At 37.6% G+C, this 26870-nt stretch overlaps 1 protein-coding gene across 1 annotated transcript in view; it reads left to right on the forward strand.

The window, feature by feature from the left end:
- ISX (intestine specific homeobox) overlaps positions 1-26646 on the forward strand; it is a 52754-nt gene extending 26108 nt beyond the window's left edge. The window contains exons 3-5 of the mRNA XM_053719685.1: positions 10780-10931; positions 23110-23226; positions 25130-26646. Of these exons, the coding sequence (XP_053575660.1) occupies positions 10780-10931; positions 23110-23226; positions 25130-25345 (485 nt within the window). The 3' untranslated portion in view covers positions 25346-26646. The remainder of the gene's footprint in view (positions 1-10779; positions 10932-23109; positions 23227-25129) is intronic.
- The last annotated feature ends 224 nt before the right edge of the window (positions 26647-26870 follow it).

The following is a 26870-nucleotide window of genomic DNA, read 5'->3' on the forward strand; positions in this document are numbered from 1 at the left end:
TGAAGTTTCAAAAGGCACGAAAATTAGACTGTTTGGCCCTAGATTTGGACCTGTCCTGAGGAAGGGCACAACCTTTTCCTCCCGTGATATCAGCAATAATCTCCTTCAAACCAGCCCTGAATAGGGTCTGCCCCTTGAAGGGAATGTTAAGTAGCTTAGATTTTAAAGTCACGTCAGCTGACCATGATTTAAGCCATAGCGCTCTGCACGCCTGTATAGCAAAACCAGAATTCTTAGCCGTTAGTTTATTCAAATGAACAATGGCATCAGAAATAAAATAACTGGCTAGCTTAAGTGCTCTAAGTTTGCCAAGTATGTCATCCAATGGAGTCTCTACCTGTAAAGCCTCTTCCAGAGACTCAAACCAGTACGCCGCAGTGACAGGGGCAATGCATGCAATGGGCTGTAGGATAAAACCTTGTTGAATAAATATTTTCTTAAGGTAACCTTCTAATTTTTTATCCATTGGCTCTAAAAAAGCACAACTGTCCTCGACAGGGATAGTAGTACGCTTTGCTAGAGTAGAAACTGCTCCCTCCACCTTAGGGACTGTCTGCCATAAGTCCCGTGTGGTGGCGTCTATTGGAAAACATTTTTCTAAAAATAGGAGGGGAAGAGAACGGCACACCTGGTCTATCCCATTCCTTATTAATAATTTCTGTAAACCTTTTAGGTATTGGAAAAACATCAGTACACACCGGCACTGCAAAGCATTTATCCAGTCTACAAAATTTCTCTGGCACTGCAATGGTATCACAGTCATTCAGAGCAGCTAAAACCTCCCTAAGTAACACGAGGAGGTGTTCAAGCTTAAATTTAAATGTAGAAATATTAGAATCAGGTATCTTTCCTGAGTCATTAACATCACCCACTGACTGAAGCTCTCCTTCCTCAGCTTCTGCATATTGTGAGGCAGTATCAGACATGGTTCTTAAAGCGTCAGTATGCTCTGCATTTTGTCTCACCCCAGAGCTATCTCGCTAACCTCTAAGTTCAGGTAGTCTGGCTAATACCGCTGACAGTGTATTATCCATGACTGCCGCCATGTCTTGTAAAGTAAACGCTATGGGCGCCCTAGATGTACTTGGCGCCATTTGAGCGTGAGTCCCTTGGGCGGGAGTCAAAGGGTCTGACACGTGGGGAGAGTTAGTCGGCATAACTTTCCCCTCGTCAGATTCCTCTGGTGATAATTTTTTTAAAAACAGAATATGATCTTTATTGCATAAAATGAAATCAGTACATTTGGTACACATTCTAAGAGGGGGTTCCACCATGGCTTTTAAACATAATGAACAAGGAGTTTCTTCTATGTCAGACATGTTTATACAGACTAGCAATGAGACTAGCAAGCTTGGAAAACACTTTAAATCAAGTTAACAAGCAAATATAAAAAACGGTACTGTGCCTTTAAGAGAAACAAATTTTGTCAGAATTTGAAAAACAGTGAAAAAATGCAGTAATTCAAACAAAATTTTTACAGTGTATGTAATAGGCTAGCAGAGCATTGCATCCACTTGCAAATGGATGATTAACCCCTTAGTTCAAAAAACGGATCAAAAAAATGAAATAGACTTTTTTTTTTGTTTTGTTTTTTTAACAGTCACAACCAACTGCCACAGCAAGCTGTGGTCCTACCTTCCCCAATAAACGACTTTGGAAAGCCTTTGAGCCCTTTAGAGATGTCCTATAGCATACAGGGGACTCCTGAGGGAAGCTGGATGTCACAGTTTGTAATTTTAACTGCACCAACTGTAACTTTTATACTATAACAGTGGAAAGCCTCAGTAAAACTGTTTCTAGTCAAAATTTAAGCCAGCCATGTGGAAAAAACTAGGCCCCAATAAAGTTTTATCACCAATGCATATATAAAAACGATTAAACATGCCAGCAAACGTTTATATTGCAATATCATAAGGGTATTACCCCTGGGAGTAAGCATGATACCAGTCGTTATTAAATCACTGTATTCAGGCTTAACTTACATTAATCCGGTATCAGCAGCATTTTCTAGTGTTTTCCATCTCTAGAAAAAATTATAACTGCACATACCTGATAGCAGAATAAACTGCACGCCATTCTCTCGCTGAATTTACCTCATCTGTGTAATCCCCTCAGACATATGTGAGAATAGCAATGGATCTTAGTTACAACCTGCTAAGATCATAGAAACCTCAGGCAGATTCTTCTTCTATTTACTGCCTGAGATAAAATAGCACAACTCCGGTACTATTTAAAAATAACAAACTTTTGATTGAAGAAAATAAACTAACTATATTTAACCACTCTCTCCTACAACATCCTAGCTTGTTGAGAGTTGCAAGAGAATGACTGGCTATGACAGTTAGGGGAGGAGCTATATTACAGCTCTGCTGTGGGTGTCCTCTTGCAACTTCCTGTTGGGAATGAGAATATCCCACAAGTAATGGATGATCCGTGGACTGGATACACCTTACAAGAGAAAAAGGGATTATCTTTCTTTTTAAACAACAAAAATTCTAGTGTTGACTGTCCCTTTAAATTACAGTTTACTTCTGTTATTAAATTAGTTTTGTTTTCTTGGTATCTGTTATTGAAGAGTGAAACTAGGTAAGTTAATAAAAGCTCCAGAATGTGCACGTGTCTTTAGTTTGACAGCAGCGTTTTGCAACATTGTATAACAAAGCTACAAATAATGTTGCAAAACACTGCTGTCATAGAGTACTAAAGACACGTGCACACTCCTGAGCTCTTGTACGCCTACCTTGTTTTACTCTTCAATAAAAGATACGAAGGAGACAATTTATCAAGCTTCTTCAGACTCCATAACTCGTCCGCCTGCTTTGAGGCCGCAGACAGAAATCAACCCGATCGAAAACTATAGGGTTGATTGACACCCCTGCTAGCGGCCGATTGGCCACGAATCTGCAGGGGCGCATTGCATCAGCAGTTCGACTTCGCAACAACTTGGTGCAATGATAAATGCCGACAGCGTATGCTGTCGGCATTTATCGATGTGCGGCGGACATGATACGCTACATCATATCACGTCCGCTCGCACATTAATAAATAGGCCCCCAAGAGAACAAAGCAAATGTGATATCAGAAGTAAATTGGACAGAAGGTTAAAATTGCATGCTCTATCTGAATCATGAAAGTTTCATTTTGACTTTACTGTCCCTTTAATGTAAGAATAATAATAATACATTACATAAATTAATTGTTACTCTTTCTTGTTTAATGATAGAATATTTTTAGTTTAATAAATATACAAGGTTTATACAGTAACTGCAAATAAAATATTGATGTATATATATATTGTAAAGATTAGTTAACATTCTGTCTGCATCCAGAATGGTTGCAATTTACAAAACAGCTTTGAAATTTCTGAGATTTTTGTTTTCGAGAAATGTTACACCTAGAAGAATGGAAACTTTATTCAACAACACATTTTATTCTGTAGCCTTGAGAGAGAAAATGATTAGATTTGGAAACATAACTGCCAAACATATTGCCTTAACCCCCTATGAGAGTTTACAAAAAACCTACTAATCTCTCCAGCATACTCAAAAACGCTAACATTTCCTCAAAACGAAAGAAAATGACAAGCCCTGCAACTAGATCTGATGCTAAACACACAAACAAGTATACATTATTCCTGCGGCTCATACAAAACAGTAGCATTTAAACACAGTTTGTTATTATTGATAAAAGGTGCCCTACAATGCTATAATAAACCAAACGTTAAAGGGACATTAAACACTAAACAAATGCTAGATAGAATGCTGCGTTCAAAGAAAAGATTAGTCTGATATTTTTTTTTAAGTTTCATTAGCTGTTTAAATATTAACAAAAGAAGTGTAAACTTTTATGACTAGATTTAGAGTTTTGTCGGTAAAGACCCGCGTAGCTAACGCAGCTTTTTTTCCCAACGCACCCTTAAGACAACGCTGGTATTTAGAGTTGTCTGAGGGGCTGCAATAGGCTCCAAAAAGGGTGTGTTGAGCCTAATTTACCGCCACTTCAACTCTCAATACCAGCGTTGCTTACGGTAGCGGTAAGCTGTCAAAACGTGCTCGTGCACGATTCCCCCATAGGAAACAATGGGGCAGTTTGGGATGAAAAAAAAACCTAACACCTGCAAAAAAGCAGAGTTAAGCTCCCAACGCAGCCCCATTGTTTCCTATGGGGAAACAGTTTCTAAGTCTGCACGTAACACCCTAACATGAACCCCGAGTCTAAACACCACTAACCTTACACTTATTAACCCCTAATCTGCCGCCCCCGCTATCGCTGACACCTGCAATATACTATTAACCCCTAATCTGCCGCTACGTACACCGCCGCAACCTACATTATCCCTATGTACCCCTAATCTGCTGCCTAACATCGCCGACCCCTATATTATATTTATTAACCCCTAATCTGCCCCCCCTAACGTCGCCGCCACCTTACCTACACTTATTAACCCCTAATCTGCCGACCGGACCTCGCCGCTACTATAATAAATGTATTAACCCCTAAAGCTAAGTCTAACCCTAACCCTAACACCCCCCTAAGTTAAATATAATTTTAATCTAACAAAATAAATTAAATATTATTAACTAAAGTATTCCTATTTAAAACTAAATACTTACCTGTAAAATAAACCCTAATATAGCTACAATATAACGAATAGTTATATTGTAGCTATTTTAGGATTTATATTTATTTTACAGGCAACTTTGTATTTATTTTAACTAGGTACAATGGCTATTAAATAGTTATTTACTATTTAATAGCTACCTAATTAAAATAATTACAAAATTACCTGTAAAATAAATCCTAACCTAAGTTACAATTAAACCTAACACTACACTATCAATAAATGAATTAAATAAATTACCTACAATTACATACAATTAAATAAACTAAACTAAATTACAAAAAAAAAATCACTAAATTACAAAAAATAAAAAAAGATTACAAGACTATAGGCTAATTACACCTACTCTAAGCCACATAATAAAATAATAATAAAAAAAAATAATAAAGGTCCCTACCCTATTCTAAATTAAAAAGTAATCAGCTCTTTTACCAGCCCTTAAAAGGGCTTTTTGCGGGGCATGCCCCAAAGTAATCAGCTCTTTTGCTTGTTAAAAAAAAAATACAACCCCCCCAACATTAAAACTCACCACCCACATACCCCTACTTTAACCCAAACCCCCCTTATATAAACCTAACACTACCCCCCTGAAGATCTCCCTACCTTCAGTCGTCTTCACCCAGCCGGGCCAAAGTCTTCATCCGATGGGGCAGAAAAGGACATCCAGACCTGCAGAAGTCTTCATCCTATCCGGGCAGAAGAGGACATCCGGACCGGCAGAAATCTTTATCCAAGCGGCATCTTCTATCTTCATCCATCCGACGAGGAGCGGCTCCATCTTCAAGACCTCCGGCACGGAACATCCTTCTTGACCGACGACTACCCAACGAATGAAGGTTCCTTTAAGTGATGTCATCCAAGATGGCATCCCTCGAATTCCGATTGGCTGACATGATTCTATCAGCCAATCCGAATTAAGGTAGGAAAAATCTGATTGGCTGATTGAATCAGCCAATCAGATTGAGCTCGCATTCTATTGGCTGATCGGAACAGCCAATAGAATTTGAGCTCAATCTGATTGGCTGATTGGATCAGCCAATCGGATTGAACTTGAATCTGATTGGCTGATTCAATCAGCCAATCAGATTTTTCCTGCCTTAATTCCGATTGGTTGATAGAATCCTATCAGCCAATCGGAATTTGAGGGACGCCATCTTGGATGACGTCACTTAAAGGACCAGTAAACACAGTAGATTTGCATAATCAACAAATGCAAGATAACAAGACAATACAAAAGCATTTACTCTGAATTTCAAATGAGTAGTAGATTCTTTTCTAACACATTTTAAAGTTATGTATATTTTCACTCCCCCTATACCATGTGATAGCAATCAGCCAATCACAAATGCATATACGTATAGTCTGAGTTCTTGCACATGCTCAGTAGGAGCTGGTGACTCAAAAAAAGTGTAAATATAAAAGACTGTGCACATTTTTTTTAATGGAAGTAAATTGGAATGTTGTTTAAAATTACATGCTGTATCTGAATCATGAAAATTTAATAAAACCTGAGTGTCCCTTTAAAGGAACCTTCATTCGTCAGGTAGTCGTCGGTCAAGAAGGATGTTCCCTGCCGGAGGTCTTGAAGATGGAGCCGCTCCTCGTCGGATGGATGAAGACAGAAGATGCCGCTTGGATGAAGATGTCTGCCGGTCCGGATGTCCTCTTCTGCCCGGATAGGATGAAGACTTCTGTCGGTCTGGATGTCCTTTTCTGCCCCATTGGATGAAGACTTCGGCCCGGCTGGGTGAAGACGACTCAAGGTAGGGAGATCTTCAGGGGGGTAGTGTTAGGTTTATTTAAGGGGAGTTTGGGTTAGAGTAGGGGTATGTGGGTGGTGGGTTTTAATGTTGGGGGGGTTGTATTTTTTTTAACAGGCAAAAGAGCTGATTACTTTGGGGCATGCCCCGCAAAAAGCCCTTTTAAGGGCTGGTAAAAGAGCTGATTACTTTTTAATTTAGAATAGGGTAGGGACCTTTATTATTTTGTGGGCCTTTTTTTTTTTATTAGGGGGCTTAGAGTAGGTGTAATTAGCCTAATATTCTTGTAATCTTTTTTTATTTTTTGTAATTTAGTGTGTTTCTTTTTGTAATTTAGGTTAGTTTATTTAATTGTATGTAATTGTAGGTAATTTATTTAATTAATTTATTGATAGTGTAGTGTTAGGTTTAATTGTAACTTAGGTAAGGATTTATTTTACAGGTAATTTTGTAATTATTTTAACTAGGTAGCTATTAAATAGTAAATAACTATTTAATAGCTATTGTACCTAGTTAAAATAAATACAAAGTTGCCTGTAAAATAAATATAAATCCTAAAATAGCTACAATATAATTATTCGTTATATTGTAGCTATATTAGGGTTTATTTTACAGGTAAGTATTTAGTTTTAAATAGGAATACTTTAGTTAATAATATTTAATTTATTTCGTTAGATTAAAATTATATTTAACTTAGGGAGGTGTTAGGGTTAGAGTTAGACTTAGCTTTAAGGGTTAATACATTTATTATAGTGGTGGTGAGGTCCGGTCGGCAGATTAGGGGTTAATAAGTGCAGTTAGGTAGCGGCGACGTTGGGGGGGGCAAATAAGGGGTTAATAAATATAATATAGGGGTCGGCGGTGTAAGGGGCAGCAGATTAGGGATTCAAAGGGATAATGTAGGTTGCGGCGATGTGCGGTCGGCAGATTAGGGGTTAAAAAATGTTATTATAGTGGTGGCGATGTGGGGGGACCTCGGTTTAGGGGTACATAGGTAGTTTATGGGTGTTAGTGTACTTTAGAGCACAGTAGTTAAGAGCTTTATGAACCGGCGTTAGCCCATAAAGCTCTTAACTACTGACTTTTTTCTGCGGCTGGAGTCTTGTCGGTAGAGGGTCTACTGCTCACTTCAGCCAAGACTCTAAATACCGGCGTTAGTCAGAACCCATTGAAAAGAAAGGATACACAATTGGCGTAAGGGGATCTGTGGTATGGAAAAGTCGCGGCTTGAAAGTGAGCGTCAGACCCTTTCCTGCCTGACTCTAAATACCAGCGGGCGGCCAAAAGCAGCGTTAGGACCCCTTAACGCTGCTTTTGACGGCTAACGCAGAACTCTAAATCTAGGCGATAGTGATTATAAAACTATGGGAGCTGCCATGTTGCAATTTAGGTTACCTTCTCTGCTGTGGCCAATTAGGGACAGTTATAAATAGGTCACTAGAGTGTGCAGCCAATAGCTGTGTGGAATATAACAGTGTTCTGTGCTTACATTTCTAACAGGAACTGAAAAGCTCACAATTTCAGAATGGAATTACAGAACAAGGGGACAAAATAAATAATGAAAGTATATTGTAAAGTTTTTTTCATATACAGTATATGATATATCATTTTTTATTACCATCTCAAAGTGTTTAATGTCCCTTTAAGGGTCAGATTACGAGTGGAGCGGTATTTATCATTCCCGCTGGCACGCTAACTCCGCTAGAAGTAAGCTTTTTGCCCTTTGGATAGGGCTCGTATTACAAGTTGAAAATAACCTGACGAGCATGAAAAGCCAAACTTCAAATACTGCGCGTTAATGTATTCCCCCATAGAAGTCAATAGAGCAAGAAAAGTGGGAAAAGACCTAACACCCTACTCGTGCATAAACCAGATCACATAATTCTCAAGTGTGCTAAGCCGACATGAAAATATGACTATTTAACATTCCAATGTTCTTCACATGAAGAAAATGTTCTATATATTCATAAATAGATATTTCTACATACATCTGGTGGTATTTTGGTACAATATATATCTATACCTATATATTTATATGTTTATATATAGGTATAGCTATATACAGATACTGTATATATAGGAATGACTATTTATAAATATATAGAACATATTCTGCTATGTGCATTATTAAATATGAATATTGCATAAATATGCTTTTACACGTTCTCCAATGAACTTACATATATGTCTATATATGTGTACATATGTATTCATGTGTTTATATGTGTATATATGTCTGTAAATACACATATAAACACATAAATACATATGTACACACATATAAACATTTACTTTTAACTTGTAATACGAGCGCTACAACCAACACATCCAAACAGCTGCAATAAACCTAATATCACTCGCCTGTAACTGTTAGCGCACTACTAGTAAGTTGGCCATAAATATTTTGGATGTTAATATATAATTTATTAAAGGCAGTAAAAGGCAGTAAAATAAACTTTTGCAATTTGTATTTACAAATACCAAAGATATAAAAAATATGCTTTCCTGAAACAACATGATTTAACTGTGCACAATAACAGAAAACATAAATGGCATTGGTAACCCTTGATGTGCAAAGCAATAAAAAAGTACATATTTATGGTTTAGACAGACCATGCAAATTTAAAAGATTTTTAAATTTACTTCTATTTTCAAATTTACTTCAGTCTTTTAGTATAACTGGATGAAAAGCATACCTAGGTAATATTAGATACGGAGCAGCAATGCCCTACTTGGAGCTAGCTGGTAATTGGCAACTTTGGTGCTCTGAAAAAATGCTGATGGACATTTGGCCAACGGACAGAATGCCGAAGCATCTTCTGTGTTGGGCGGAGGGCGGATACACTCCAGAGAGCCTTGGGCGCCACAAACCGCATCTGGGAACCTAGCCATGGGTCCCAGCCCGCACGTCTTGTAATTCTCTGTCTGGGAAATTATCTATCTATCGAATCTATCTATCTATTGAATTTATCTATTTATCAAATCTATTTATCTATCTAATCTATCTATCTATCTTGTGGCCTGACTGTTATCTGACAGCCACTTGTGTCCGTCAGCCAAATATCCGTCGGCCAAATGTCCGTCGGCTAACAGTCCGGCCACAGGCAGCTACTACATACATATGCCTCTTGCTATTGGTTCACCAGATGTGTACAGCTAGCTCCCAATAGTGCCTTGTTGCTCTAGAGCTGACTTTAATTAAGGGTTTAACCCTTTCTGCTAGGGTTAAATACATAGGGGTCAATTAAAATCCTTTAGAAAAACGTATCAACTGATTTAGCTACTTTAATGGGGATTTTCTGAAGAAAATCTTTAGATGAGGGTTTTGATTGATCCAATAGATATATTCACGTAATAATAACATACTCTAGCACATTAGGACATTTTCTTTTTGAATTTACTGTACATGTTCTTTTAAATTTATATAAAATGAATATAATGGTTTTAAATAAATAACATTTTTAGCACTCAAGAGAGGAAAATGTTATGTAGTTACATTTAAAATGTTACAATTTGCTTTCACAAAGATTCCCCCACATAGCATGATCCCTCACGTGCATTTATCTGGATTAATATTATTATTATTCATTTGATGTCAAATTCCTTAGCACTGAGGCTTGTCAAGTAAATGTTCCTTTCTTTTCCTGGATTATGTACAGTGCATGTGCACATTGACTCCATGTACTCTCCACTATATAAATATTGCAATTGTTATCATTAATGGAATATGGTAGACACATTTTCTTTGCTTTATCTAAAAGATACCATTTCAAAATTAAATGTATTACTGGTTTCAAAAAAGCTTAATCGACACTGAGCATTAGTAAGAAACACACAAACGGGTCAATTTATCAAGCTCCGTAAGGAGCTTGATGCCCGGTGTTCCTAAAGACCGCTGCTCCATAACCTGTCTGCCTGCTCTGAGGCGGCGGACAGAGATCAACCCGATCGAATACGATTGGGTTGATTGACACCCCCTGCTAGCGGCCGCGAATCTTCAGGGGGCGGCATTGTGCCAGCAGGGCGTATGCTGTTGGCATTTATCGATGTGCGGCGGACATGATACACTACATCGTATCATGCCCATCCATACTTTAATAAATTTACCCCAAAATATTTTCAGCATAGTAACTGCTTTTTCCTATGAATGTTAGAATAGGTTTGGCTACAGCTTTCATTCAATACAATAATAAAAACATGTAATGGACAAACATACAAAATGTGTCACCAAATTCATTTTCATGATTATGACTTTGTGCTCAAAATAAAACACCATGGGAATGTGCAATCTTTGTATTCACTTTTGGCTAAGAGTTGAGATACTCTGTGGTGCCCAACACTATGGTAAAGACTTGCTGGTATATTCAGTACAGTCATGTAATTTAACTTTTTTTTCAGGTGACCGCAAGAACAAGCGAAGAATAAGAACCACATTCACAATGAAACAGTTGCAGGAGTTAGAGAGGATTTTTCAGGTTACTCATTACCCAGATGTCCAGACACGAGACCAGTTGGCTGCAAAGATCAAACTACCAGAGAACCGTGTGCAGGTAATAATGCTCTAGGGGGCGGGAGCAATCATCCCTGGCCATAATAGGAATATGACAATAGTGGGGGACAATTACTGGGGATAACTCCTGATTGGTCAGTCTTTTGGTTTAGGTTGTTGTTAATCAGACTTACAGTCTAGTGGTTTTTCTTCTCCTTGGCATGACCATAGATGATTCTAGACCACAAAATTGTGTGTAAAACGTAACCAAAAATCTACATATCAAGGGTGCAGGGGGTGTTGGTGGGATCATTGTCATCTAATTCCTACTTCTATGTCTATTTATTTATTTTTCTTTAAATTTCCTGTTTCACTCCTTTACCTCTCTCCTTGTGTGAAAGAAGGCACTGCCTTACAAATGCAGGCCAGCTGGCATCGTTGAGATTTGGGAGTGCTATAGTAACGTATGGGCATGTATAGCACCACAAGCTTTTAATGGGCATGATCTTTACATGATAGCTAATAGCTGTATGGTTTATAGCACAACAAGCACCCCCTAAAACTGGTAATGAGAATTATATTCACATGGTTGCCATAAGGTTTATAGCACCCCTACCACCTCTGTAGAATTGTCAATGGGTATAACAATAACATCATAACTATATGTTTTATAGCATCCCCAGCACAATAACACAATAGCTATCACTTTTATAGCACTGCCTAGTACTGTAAATGGGCATTTCAATCACATTATAGTTATAAGGTATTTAACACCCCAGCACTACCTAGACCTTTCAGTGGGCTTCACTGTAACATGATAGTTATAAAGTTCATAAAGCATGTAATAAAAGATTATCAACCCTTTAATTTTATATGTTTATCCTCCCCAAAGGGGTTAAACTTGTGTAGTTAAAGTACCTGTGTAGTAGAAGAAGTGTGTGGCTAGCACTGCTGATTGGATCAGCATCAATTTCTACTCAGCAGTGTTCTGTGTATCATAAGCGGGGGTTAAACACATAGCATTAAAGGGTCGCTAATCTTAAAATGACATGCTCAAGCAAATACGAGCATGTCATTAATTGACTATAATGGCCCTTTAATGATTAATAAAATGTGGTGTTTTATATTTCACCTCTAATGTTAGTTATTTGGACGATCTACAAATTACTTGTCATCTCAAGTTGATCAGTGTAGTAAAATACAGTAAATACATTTAAGTATGTGAAATATTTAAAGGGATATTAATGACCTTGTTTTATGTACCAGCAATCAGATCTGCGTACGGCTAGATCTGGGTACAAAATAAATACATTAAAGATTGTCTGAATGTGAAATATTTAAAGGGACATTCATTTAAATTTCATACATCAATAATATATAGTATAATTCAATCATAAATTAAAATTTTAGCAAAATATGTTAGGTTGGGCAAATCCAAAGTCATGTCTCAGTGAACACAAAAAGTGTAATTCATGGTATTTTTTTATTATTATATTATAATTTATGAAGCGCCAACATATTTCACAGTGCTGTCCATGGGTACAATTCATTTAAATAAAACAATTATATAAAACTTGTAAGAGACAGGACAAAACATACATACAGGAAGAATTGAGGGCCTTATTCCCATGGGAACTTAAATCTAGAAGGGTAGGAGGTTGAGAAACAGGAGGTGAGGACTGCAAGATTGAGAAAGATGTTAAAGGGCCGCGATACCCAAATGTTGAAACACTTGAAATTGATGCAGCATAGCTGTAAAAAGCTGACTAGAAAATATCACCTGAACATCTCTATGTAAAAAAGAAAGATATTTTACCTCAAAAGCTCCTCAGTAGCCACATCCCATTTAAAGGACTTCTAAGCAGCAAATCAGTATGTCTGTCCCGGGACAGCTAAGGGAGTGAGCTTACGTGCACACTCATCTTATTTCCCTATTCAGTCTAAGGAAGTTTACTATGAAATCTTATGAGAGTTAAGTAAAATCTCATGAGATCACAGTAAAAGAGTTCAAGACCTCAGCACTGTTGATGCTTATTGGCTGCTGTTCATTTCTTCATTATTTTTTTTTACCTACAGCTGGACAGCAGCTGAATTATAACTTTTTCCACAGAACTAAGTCTGCTGAACTGAGGAAATTGTGAGGTAAAATATCTTCCTTTTTTAGATAGAGATGCCCAGGGGATATTTTCAGCTTTATACAGTTATACTGTATCAGTTTCAAGTGATTTAGCATATGAGTATTATGTCCCTTTAATGCAGGGAAATTTTAGGTAAGTGAAATTAATTCATTATTGAGTTGGGTGGTAGGCTTCTCTGAACAAAAAGTCATCAGGGAGCATTTAAAGGAAGAAAGATTAGGACAAAGCCTTACAGCACGAGGGAGAGTGTTGCAGAGGGTAGGTGCTGCATGACAGAAGTCCTGTAGTCTAGTATGGGAGGACGTGATAGTCGAAGATGCAAGGAGCAGGTCATTGTTGGATCTTAGTGGGCGGGCTGGAGTATATTTGTTTATTAGAGAGGATAGGTAGTGGGGAGCGGCGGTGATTAGAACTTTGTATGTAGGCCGGTGAGGTAGCTCAGTTGGTAAATGCCCTGACTAAAAAAAAGCCTGTTTAAAAGATCCAAGGTCAAAGGTCCAAATCCCGGCAGGGCCGACTCAACCCTTCATCCTTCCGAGGTCGATAAAATGAGTACCATTAAAAGTGGGTAATAATAACAACTATTACTATTCAGCAGCGATTTGGTTAATTCTGAGAGCGAGCGCTGAAAATGCGATTCAAGTCCCACTGGGAGAAAGGCACTATATAAATACTAGTTATTATTATTTTGTAAGGGTGAGAATTTTTAATTTAATTCTTCTGTGAATGGGGAGCCAATGAAGGGACTCGCATAGAGGTGCAGCAGATACAGAGCTACGGAAAAGGTGGATTAGCTTGGCAGAAGCATTTAGGATGGATTGAAGGGGGGAGAGGCAGTTAAGAGGATGTGCAAGTAGGTAGGTTATTGCAGTAGTCAAGTTGGGAAATACCAAGGGAGTCGATTATTTGCGTTGTGTTGTAAGCACTCCGAAAAGGGCGAATCTTGGAAATTGTGTAGGTGGTTTTGACAGAATGAAGAAAGCAATTGGATGTGGGGGACGAAGGATAGATTTGAGTCAAGTGTAACTCCGAGGAAGCGGAATTGGGGCGATGGGGAAATCGTTATACGTCGACAGGGATAGAGAAGTCAGAAGTCGGCGTAGAGCTCAGTCTTGGACATGTTAATCTTTAGTTGGTGAGAGCGGCCATCCAGGAAGAAATACCAAATAAGCAGTCGCTGACATGAGAAAGGACAGAGGAAGAGAGAGCAGGGGTGGAGAGGTAGATCTGGGTGTCATCAGCATAGAGGTGGTTTTTGAAGCCATGTTTTATCATGCTTAATTTTTAAAAAGTTGGCAAGAATATTAAAGAATGATATCCCTGGTAGAATGATCTAAAACCACAGGGTGTCTTGCTAAGAGGCGCGTACTGCATTTTAACATGCGGAGGAGATGCACATTTTATAAAAGTGCAAAATAAAAATTGTATTTTAAATATCTTACAAAACAAACAATTGAACATTCACAAAAAAATGTGCTAGAAAAAATTGTATTGTTAAGGTGCATCAAAAATCAAAACAAAATTCTTCACCAAAATTGTATTTTATCAAAAACTTAAAATTTGATTGTAAATTATATAGAAATGAATTGTATTAAATATGCACAGTGTAAATCATAATTGAATATAGACGTTCCATGGATGTATATGAAATTCTCTCTCTTTTCGTAGTGTAATTCTCTAACGTTTTTCACACTGCTGATCTCACAGGTTTTTTTCGCAAACTAAAATGTAGCAAGCTTTTCTCGAAACACTCAAAATACTAACCCTAATAGAAAAACACAGGCATGCAAAAATATAGGTGATTGTAAGATGCTATACACAGAAAGCAGCGTAATAGAATTTATATTGGCTGCAGGATTTACTTTTTAAAGTGCGCCCCCTGCTCACTGCTAACCATCTCACAGGGACTGTCCCTTTTTAAAGATAATTGTACGAGAAAAAAACATGTCTGATCTAGCGAAGTTTAGATCGTCGTGCCCTATGTATTTAACACATATAAAGAAGTTAAACACATACTTAGGGGTAGATTTATCATAGTGTGAGCGGACATGATATGATGTAGCGTATGAAGTCCACCGCACATCTATAAATGCCGACAGCATACGCTGTCAGCATTTATCATTGCACCAGCAGTTCTTGTGAACTGAGGGTGCAATACCGCCCCCCTGCAGATTCACGGCCAATCGGCCGCTAGCAGTGGGTGTTAATCAACCCAATCGTATTCGATCGGGTTGATTTCTGTCCGCAGCCTCAGAGCAGACGGACAAGTTATGGAGCAGCAGTCTGAAGGCTCGCACAGAAACTGGGGCATCAAGCGGCCCCTTAAACTCAGCTCCAGAGCAGTAATAAACTACTGGCACCTAATGGATCACATCTTGTGAGCCAATGACAAGAGGCATACATGTGTAGCTACCAATCACAAGCTAGCTTCCAGTAGTGCATTACTGCTTCTGGGCCTACCTAGGTATGCTTTTCATCAAAGGATACCAAGATAATGAAATAAATTTGATAATAGAAGTAAAGTGAAAAGTGTCTGAAAATTGCAGGCTCTATCTGAACCATGAAAGTTTAATTTTACACTGTCCCTTTAAAGGGACAGTCAACACCAAAATTGTTATTGTTTAAAAAGATAGATAACACCTTTACTACCCATCCCCCAGCTTTGCACATCCAACATTGTTATATTAATATACTTTATAACTTTTAAACCTCTAAATTTCTGCCTGTTTCTAAGCCACTATAGACAGCCTCTTATCAGTTGCTTTTTTTTTATTAGCTTTTCATAACAAGAGAGTATTAGTTCATGTGAGCCATATAGATAACATTGTGCTCTCTCCCGTGGAATTGTGCAGGACCTAGCACTAATTGGCTAAAATACAAGTCAATAGATGATAAATAAATAGGCCTGAGATAAGGGGGCAGCCTGCAGAGGCTTAGATACAAAGGTAAAAAGTGTATTAAAATAACGGTGTTGGTTATGTAAAACTAGGGTTTATCTATATAATATTTTGGAGTTGGCTGTCCCTTTAAGCCTATGTTAAGCCTAAATATTGAAGATAGGCAGGGATATGAGTAGACTTCTCTACATTTTTATATCTCATTGGAATCTAATCATCTGCATTACACATTTTTTTCAGCCTTACAATTTGATTTGTGCTGCCTTAGGCACTGAGAGATAACATGATTTGCTTAAGGTCACAGGGTATTCACATTATACATCCTGACTCCACATATGTTGGTAGTTTATGCATTTTCCAGCTGCAGTTTTACATTATTATTAATTTCATCTAAAGCAGCTTTCAGTCATGATTTTATTTCAGCAAATACCTATATTATACTGCATGCTTGTCCAATCAGGGTATGTTGTCACCACAAACAAAAGATACAGAGGCTGTGCTGTGTCTATTTACCTCACTGTACACAAAATCTCACAAATAGTGTGAACATTTAAGTAATTAAAGGAATAATAAACCCAAATTATTTTCTTTCATGATTCAGATAGACCATTTCATTGTAAGCAACTTTCTAATTTACTCCTATCCTATTATTAATTTTTCTTCGTTTTCTTGGTATCTTTATTTGCAAAAGCAGGAATATAAGCATAGTATCCGTCCCATTTTTGTTTCAGCACCCTGGATAGCTCTTGCTGATTGGTCCCTACATTTAGCCACCAATCAGCAAGTGCTACCCAAGTGCTAAACTAAGGGGGCGATTTATCAAGCTGAGGAGGACAGGGGCACACATGCGTGCCCCTGATCGCTGCAGCTCGCCTCTGGTAGACTGAATTTCCCTGGCAGAATTCAGCATTGCACACGAGCATTATTTTGTGCTTGCGTGCAATCCCACCCCTTGCCCACGCACAACCTATCACGTGCGGGCAGGAGCTGTCAATCTTCTCGGTCGGACTAGACTACAGAGATTGTTTTTCGCTACTTTAGAAGTGGCAAAAGGTTAGGTCTGATGACCGCTGCTTGTTAAATACGGTGTGCAGGTTCTCTTGTGAGAACCTGCAGCCATAGGGACTCAAAGGCTAGTGAAAGCCTTTGATAAATTGACCCCTGAAGATGGGCCAGCTTGTAACATTATATTCCTACTATTTCAAATAAAGATAGCAAGAGAAAGAAGAAAAAATGATAATAGGAGTAAATTAGAAAGTTGCTTAAAATTTCAAGGTCTGTCTGAATCATGAAAGAAAAAATTTGGTGCAAAGTGGACAGTCAATTATTAGAATTTTTTTGAAGATTGTGCATACATATTTCATTATTTATATATATACATATTGGCACTGTTTTCATTCTCTTGCTATCCTTTGTGTGATTTTTTTTAAAGTTTTCATTCTCTTGCTATCCTTTGTTCAAAAAGGTATTTAAAGAGTGAATTAAATAATAATGTAGTGTATGACCATTGAAAAACATGACAGAAAGGGAATGCTATTTAATAACATTCAGCCAGATTACAAGTTTTGCGTTATGATTGAAAAAGCATTGTTATGGCCCCTAACAATGCTTTTTCCCTACCGCTGCTATTACAAGTCTTGTCAGAATAGCTGTACCACACATTTTTTTGGATCGCCACGCAACATCAGTACCGTACTCTAAAAAAGTCCTTTTTCAATTGGACTTCCATAGCGCTGGTATTACGAGTTTTGCGGGGAGGCCAAAAAGTGAGCGGTACAGTCTATACCGACAAGATCCGTACCGCCATCTAAAGTCAGTGGTTATGAGTTTTACATTTAAAGAAGCTGTAACATAAAACTCATAACTAAACTGTTAAAAAGTACACTAACACCCATAAACTACCTATTAACCCCTAAACCGAGGCCCTCCCGCTTCGCAAACACTAAAATAAAATTATTAACCCCTAATCTGCCGCTCCAGACATCGCCGCCACTTAAAAAATGTATTAACCCCTATTTTGCCGCTCTCCAACATCTTTGCCACTATAATAAAATTATTAACCCCTAAACCACCGCCCTCTCGCATCAAAAACACTATATAAATATAATTAACCCCTAATTTGCCGTCCGCCCATGCTATAATAAACCTATTAACCCCTAAACCTAACCTTACCCCTCCTAACTTTAATATAATTAAAATAATTTTAAATAAAACTTACTGTTAATAACTAAATAATTCCTATTTAAAACAAAATATTTACCTGTAAAATAAACCCTAAGCTAGCTACAATATAACTAATAGTTGCATTATAGCTATCTTAGGTTTTATTTTTATTTTACAGGTAAGTTTGTATTTATTTTAACTAGGTAGACTAGTTAGTAAATAGTGATTAACTATTTACTAGCTACCTAGTTAAAATAAATACAAATTTACCTGTAAAATAAAACATAACCTGCCTCACACTAAAACCTAACATTACAATAAAATTAAATAAATTAAATTAACAATATACATTTATCTAAATTACAAAAATATAAACACTAAATTACACAAAATAAAAAAGATATTATCAAAAATAAAAACAAATTACTCCTAATCTAATAGCCTTATCAAAATAAAAAAGCCCCCCCAAAATAAAAAAAAACCTAGCCTACACTAAACTGCCAATGGCCCTTAAAAGGGCCTTTTGCGGGGCATTGCCCCAAATAAATCAGCTCTTTTACCTGTAAAAAAAATACAAACACCCCCCCAACAGTAAAACCCACCACCTACACAACTAAACCCCCCCAAATTAACCCTTTCGAGTCTGGGCTAAAGTGCCTACATCGGAACAACTGTTCCGATGTAGACAAATTATAACCACGCGATCGTGCACACAATCGCGAGATTTCACTTATTGGATCGTGTCTGGGGGGTGTCCCTACAACCCTAGGAACGCCCCCAAGACCACAATCAAGTCCTGACAGCACAGAAGGCTTCAGGACAGCCGTTAGCTATGACGTTCTATTCCGTCATAACGGCTTTAAAGCCCAGTCAAATTATGACGGAATAGAATGGCATAACGGCTTTAAAAGATTAAACCCTATCTAAATAAACCTAAGATCCCCATTGCCCTGAAAAGTGCATTTGGATGGGCATTGCCCTTAAAAGGGCATTTAGCTCTTTTACACTGCCCAAAACCCTAAGCTAAACATAAAACCCCCGACGATCCACTTAAAGTTTGTGAAGACCGGACATCCATCCTCATCCAGGCAGCAGAAGTCCTCATCGAAGCCGCCAAAAGTCTTTATCCAAGCGGGCAGAAGTCTTCATCCATCCGGCATCTTCTATCTTCATCCATCTGGCGCGGAGAGGGTCCATCTTCAAGACATCCGGCACAGAGCATCCTCTTCTTCCAATGGCTGCTGAAGAATGAAGTTTTCCTTTAAAGGGACAGTCTACCATAGAATTGTTATTGTTTTAAAAGATAGGTAATCCCTTTTATTACCCATTCCACAGTTTTTCATAACCAACACAGTTATATTATTATACTTTTTACCTCTGTGATTACCTTGTATCTAGGAACCTTCTTCCAGCCCCCTGATCACATGACTGTGACTGTTTATCTATTGTCTTAAATTTAGCATTGTATTGTGCTAGATCTTAAATAACTTTCTGTGCCTGAACACAGTGTTATCTATATAACCCACGTGTACTTTGTCTTTTTGTGTTGAAAAGAAATTTAAAATGCATGTGATAAGAGGCAGCCCTCAAAGGCTTAGAAATTAGCATATGAGCCTACCTATGTTTAGTTTAAACTAAGAATACCAAGAGAATAAAAGTAAATTGGAAAGTTGATTAAAATTAAAAGTACTATCTGAATAATGAAAGTTTAATTTATACTAGACTGTCCCTTTAAATGACGTCATCCAAGATGGCGTCCCTTACATTCCGATTGACTGATAGAATTTGATCAGCCAATAGGAGTTAAGGGGGAACAAATCCTATTGGCTGTTGCAATCAGCCAATAGGATTGAGCTTTCATCCTATTGGCTGATTGTTTCAGCCAATAGGATTGAGCTCGCATTCTATTGGCTTTTCCAATCAGCCAATAGAATGTGAGCTCAATCTTATTGGAATCGGAATGTAAGGGACACCATCTTGGATGACGTCATTTAAAGGGAAACTTAATTCTTCAGCAGCCATCGGAAGAAGAGGATGCTCCGCGCCGTATGTCTTGAAGATGGACCCGCTCCGCGCCGGACGGAAGAAGATAGAAGATGCCGAATGGATGAAGACTTCTGCCCGCTTGGATGAAGACTTCTGCCGGCTTCAATCAGGACTTCTGCCGCTTGGATAAGGATGGATGTCCGGTCTTCAAAAACTGTAAGTGGATCGTCGGGGGTTAGTGTTAGGTTTTTTAAAAGGGTTTATTGGGTGGGTTTTATTTTTAGCTTAGGGTTTTGGGCAATGTAAAAGAGCTAAATGCCCTTTTAAGGGCAATGCCCATACAAAGGCCATTTCAGGGCAATGGGAAGCTTAGGTTTATTTGGATAGGGTTTTATTTGGGGGGGGTTGGTTGGGTGGTGGGTTTTACTGTTGGGGGGTGTTTGTATTTTTTTTTACAGGTAAAAGAGCTGATTTATTTGGGGCAATGCCCCGCAAAAGGCCCCTTTAAGGGCCATTGGCAGTTCAGTTTAGGCTAGGGTTTTTTTATTTTTGGCGGGCTTTTTTATTTTGATAGGACAATTATATTATGAGTAATTCATTTTTATTTTTGATAAAAAAAAATTATTTTGTGTTTATTTTTTTTGTAATTTAGATAAATGTATTTTGTTAATTTAATTCATTTAATTTTATTGTAATGTTAGGTTTTAGTGTAAGGCAGGTTAGGTTTTATTTTACAGGTAAATTTGTATTTATTTTAACTAGGTAGTTAGTAAATAGTTAATAACTGTTTACTAACTATTCTACCTAGTTAAAATAAATACAAACTTACCTGTGAAATAAAAATAAAACCTAAGATAGCTGCAATGTAACTATTAGTTATGTTGTAGCTAGCTTAGGGTTTATTTTACTGGTAAGTATTTAGTTTTAAATAGGAATTATTTCGTTATTAATAGTAAGTTTTATTTAGAATTATTTTAATTATATTAAAGTTAGGGGGTGTTAGGGTTACGTTAGGGTTAGGGTTACGTTAGGGGTTAATATATTTATTTAGTGTTGGTGATGTGGGAGGCCAGAGGTTTAGAGGTTAATAACTTTAGTATAGTGGCGGCGGCAACGTCATTGGGGGCGGCAGATTAGGGGTTATTAAATTTATGTAGGTGGCGCGATGTTGGGGCGGCAGATTAGGGGTTAATAAGTCTAGGTAGATGGCGCGACATTGAGGGCGGCAGATTAGGGGTTAATAAGGGTAATGTAAGTGTTGGCGATGTCGGGGGTGGCAGATTAAGGGTGTTTAGACTCGGGGTTTATGTTAGGGTGTTAGGTTTAAACATACATTTTTTTCCCCATAGACATCAATGGGGCTGCGTTACGGAGATTTACGCTCTGCAATTGCAGGTGTTAGGCTTTTTTTTAGCTGGCTCTCCCAATTGATGTCTATGGGGAAATCGTGCACGAGCACGTCAAAACACTGCTTGTATTTGGGTGAGATATGGAGCTCAACGCAACCATATCGCCCGCACAAGCCGTTTTTTTGCAATCCTGTAATACCAGCGCTATGAAAGGTGAGTGGTGAAAATAACTTGCAAGTTATTAGCGTGTCAGCCATAACGCAAAACTCGTAATCTGGCTGTTTGTGTTTGTAACATTTGTATAAGCGTACATACAATATTAAACATGGTGCAAATAGATTGTAAAAATAAAGATTGATATTTTTATATGTAAAAATGTTTCTCTATATAGTGCACCACATTTGTAGCAATAATATTGTTCGATTTTTGAAGGGTATACATATTTAAATAGTTTGTAATTGAATTTTATTAGGTGATATGCTTCATTGTCTTGCAGCATCGAACATAGGATTTCTGTGTTTTCCAACTCCGATTGCGTTCTATGGCATCTGCGACCTCAAGGGTGGCAGATTGAAAACTCGGTACGCTGCATCAGAAAAGACGCGAGCGTAAATGTTGAGTTTTTGATAACTTTTTAAAAGCTTCAAATAGTGTCAAATAGAAGGTTGAATGAAAATAATTCCGCTAGAATTCAACAGGGTTTCAACTCGCATCGATCTGCGTCGAATTGAGACCACCGGATCACATGTTACATCACAAAATTCAACTTCTTCCGATCTTGAGGCTTTGATAACTAGGTTGGATCAATCTCGTGACAATTATGACACGGAATTCAAGCGTATTTTTGGTTGACACTTTTATAAATATCCCCCATAGCCTCGGTTTCTAGTGTACAACAGCATCCAGGTCCCAAGAGTAGCAGTGCCATTATTACTTAATCCCCAGGGATGGTTACTCCACGCAATATTCATGTGTCTACTGGATGATACCCCTGGGGGACAACTCTGTGTGTGTCTGAGCAGGAGTGTTTTAGTGACTGTTTGGTGTATTTTTCTTTACAAGAGCTGACCGTGTAATTACCTTGGTAAACTGGAGATTCAGTGTTGCCTTTGTGAAGTGGACAAATTCCGTAGGGAGACTTTGGATCTGAGGGCATGCAGTGTTACACTAGACTAGCAGTGTTATGCTACTCCTTCTCTTCTGTCAGAAAAAAACTGCACCCTCCTAAACTTGCACCCTAGGCACTGGCCAGTGCTGAAACTTCCATAAGGAAGACCAAAGCAGAACCGCTTTAGGGCACCTCTACATGAGTCCATGTAAGAGGGGGAAGGGTTTTGTGTTGTAATGGAAATCTATAGTCTTTGTAATTAAATATAAATAAAACACACTAGAGCTAGCTATTTAACATATCTCTAAAACCTTCTATCAATGAACAGTAAAGTTATTGTATTTTTCCAAGGTTAGCCACCATATGCCCATTCCTGGCAATCGCCTACATGTCCTTTACCACCCCTAGATCTGGGCCATGTTGACATTAATAACGCTTCTGACTTAGCAGCATGATATATATTGGGGGGGGGGGGTTAACGTTCACTCTGCATCAGCTTTAGCCATGTACTCTGCATTATATAGAAAGACAAATTAGTGGACAAATTTGTGCTTTCAAATCATTTCTGTTCATATGTTTCATTTTCCTTTCCAACAAGATCTGGTTTCAAAACCGGCGAGCAAAATGGAGGAAGTATGAAAAATTAGGAAATTTTGGAGGACTTCAGCATCTCACAGCAATTGATATGATTCCTGCACCCAAGCAAGACTGTCTGGTAAGTAGATTTTGAGTAGATAAAATATGCAAAAAAAAGACAAGGATACTTTATTTTGTAAGAATGTATACATGGAGCATTTAAAGAGATAGACAAGCGCAAAAAGAAAATGCTCTAATGTGTTAGATGATTTTATTATTACACTAATGCTTGTATATAACTGTGTGTTTAACCCCTACAAATAAATTAAACGTATAGGGCCAGATAACACGTTGTATGCTATTTTTGCTTGCAATCTAACCGCCTAAAAGTATTACAAGTTGAAAGTAAAATGTTAGCCATCTAGCGAATCAGTCAGGCGTGCTAACTTCAAGACTTCGAATATTGCAACCATACTAACTCTTTCTCACCATAGACTTCTATGGGGCACGCTAAATAGCTAGCCCTTCCCCGTAGCTTGAATTCTCCATTCCCCTTATTAGTTTTGTGGCCCTTGTCTGAACTTTTTTAAAGTCTGCTATGTCTTTTTTTGAGATTGGTCCACAGAACTGCACTCCATACTCAAGGTGAGGACTTACCAGCTATTTATATAGTGATAGAATTATGCTTTCCTCCCCACTTTGAGCCCTTTCCAGTTAAACACTTTCCCAAATACCATATCCCCTTTTTAACCCTTTTAAAAACTTTTAACCAATATAACATTATATTTTTAATACAAAAGTGTATATATGAGTGTAATAGTTTATTTAAATATGTTTTTGATGTGTTTTGTGAAAAATATTTTTAACCCTTCCACTTTACTTCAGGTCTCAAGTAGCGCTAAATATTCTAGCACAGTTTCCTCTTTCACTCATGTGTAACCATTTAGCTTTCAATTTGTAATATAAGCGCTATTTAGCATGGTTGCAATATCCATTGAAAGTATAGGTTGCACTATAGCGATGTCAATCGTGCTAATTCTTTCTCTGGTAAATGTGAAGCACCATGTACTTGTAATATCCAGTTGCACGCTATTTCTTATTGTGACCCACTTTTAATAAACGTTATTTTAATAAATAAATTCAGCTACACAGCAGCAATGTTTACTGGTAGCTAGTTATTATATTATTAAATTGTCGGGGGGGATAATTTTGCAACTCCCCTGCTTTTTCTCATTTCATTAGAATTTAATCTGGAATTAATAATGGCATTAACATATTTTTTCCATTGCATTTTCTATATATTTTTTTTCAGGTAAAAATGTATTAATCTGTGAGCAAATGTTCTCTGTGTGTAGTGTGTCTGTACTGTGAGTGTGACATGTGTATGGTGTGTGTGTGTGACTTTTACTAATACATTTGCTACAAGACTCAGTTGCAGATACTCATTGTCTTCCCAACTGCAGATTATTACTTGAGACTACAATTCCCACAAACCTATGCTGCCAAATATCAACTGATCATGCCTTGCTTAATTTTTTCAGTTCACCTTAATATGACAGCAACCATTTTTCACACCCCAAAAAAATGTCTGAAACATGTCCCAACCATGAATGGTGTGGTTGTGCCCTGGTTTACCCCAGATCACCAATCACAGCTCCTTATTCTCAGTCCTAGGTCATAATTGCTTTTCTTTACACCTCTCATGGCTCTTGGTGCCAGATATGTATAGGAGATACCATCTTACGGATTCATGACCGCTACTATTGGGTACTACAGTAATGAATAGAGATACAAAGGACCCCCAGCACAGCATAGAACCATTGCTGTTTAACATGTTAATGCTGGGAGGCAAAACAATTAAATATTTGTTTTATATCTATGTACCTGACTTACTCATGCAACCACTTGTGTGTTGCATTTGCACTATTATATTGTTTGTACATACCTAGGCAGTAATGTAAACTGTTGCATGCTTTTGTAAAATGTACATGTCTGGATTAATGTATTTTATAACTTAATTCTTTTTCCTTTTCATACAATAGGATTTTCGACTACAGCCAGGGACACCAACCAGTGCAGATCTCCCTTTGAGATATTACACACCTTTCCAAGGCCCTTTGACATCAGCAATAGTTCACAATATTGTGGCTTTTCCTCCTCCTCTTCAACCACAGACATTTCCAGTTAGACTGCCTCCATATTATATTCATCTTCCACCAAGAATTAACTACAGTAGCATCCTTGCTTCGCCTACATAACCTAACAGTGTAATAGCCATCAGTTTTGGCCAGACTCAACTGAAAGCAAATGTATGCCGTGTTACTCTCGAGCATCCATTTCAAAGATGTTTTGAAAATTGTGCACCAGATGGGAACTGCACTTCATCAGTGGAATAAAACATCTCTAAAACTTACAGCAAGTGTTTAATCGCTTTCCCAAGAGGATGAGAATAGCTTGCTTGTCGCTAAGAGACATTCATCTCTTGTTTAAAACCTTCATAGAATTGCTCAACATCAAAGCCAAGAACATAAGTATAATTACATTTCCTTATCATTTATTTATAACTTCAAAACAACCCAAAAAAAAAAAAAAGCACTTGTATCAGAAAATGTGAAATGTATGAGCAGATGTTTCTTAAATCCATTTAACTCATATTCATGGGACTACTTAAGTGAAAGAACTGGGTTGTTGGTTCCATGGGCTGATCTGGTTGGGAAGCCTAGATAGGAATTAAATGACACCACAAAAAAAAACTGCGTTTGGCAGACTTACAAAAAGCTTTCCAGAGACAAATTTCTAAGATGTACTGATGCAATATCTGCCAATAGTCTCTTGTCTGCCAGTGGGTCTATCTTTTTCTTATGAGCCGAAACTATTTCTACTTTGTATGAGAGTAAAACTAACTAGAAGCTACCCACTTACTCTTCTTGTTTAGCTGTCAGTATATACCGTCTAAATAATTGGACTGTAACAACAAACTAGACCAAGAAGTGCATTTGACAGGTTTGGATATTTTTATCTTTTAATAAGCAGCAAAAGGAATTAAATTCTATCTCTAAAATCCTTTTTATATAAACACACACTCGGGATATATAGACTGAAATACAGTTGCATTGCATCTGTTATATTCCAGATATACTTAACTATTTTATCCAGAAGCAAATATTGGAAACTTAATATTTTTGTCTTGTGGTACCTAAGGGACACAAAGCATCTGACACTCCTTGTGAACTAGGGAAGAAAAAAAAGAAGCCATGCATGGGCTTTGAAATTAATTGGCACCTCACTCCCTTGAATGTGACACACGCTGTACAGCAGAGGGCAAAGGGTTGGAAGATATGGTGTCTCATTAATCGCATACAGCCTCTTGCAGAAAGCAAATGCGCAGAATTCCCAGGAAATAACTAACTGTAAACTGTATCATAACAAACACAAGGACAATTACTCACTGTATTCTTCTTAATGTAGTAGGGAACTTAAATCCTTTTTCTATATAGCCCAAAGGGCTGAAACGTTGAGGTCAAAGCTCTGAGAAAACAAAATAAAAATGATGTCAATATATGGTGAGAGTGTTTATGAAAATGCATTATTTTATTAAGGTTTTTTTTTTTTTTAACAAAAAATGTACAATTGTTTTTAGCTGAAGCTATGCATATATCTGTCTTTACCACCTCTATGTTTATGGTTGAGAAACAGAAGCTGAATAGTGCATTGGTCTCTCTAACGTTTCACAAAAATTTATAACCAGCTCATACTTAGACCATTCTAACCATCTGTACTCAT

This window comes from Bombina bombina, chromosome 6 (assembly GCF_027579735.1).
Source record: "Bombina bombina isolate aBomBom1 chromosome 6, aBomBom1.pri, whole genome shotgun sequence".
Classification (NCBI taxonomy): Eukaryota; Metazoa; Chordata; class Amphibia; order Anura; family Bombinatoridae; genus Bombina; species Bombina bombina.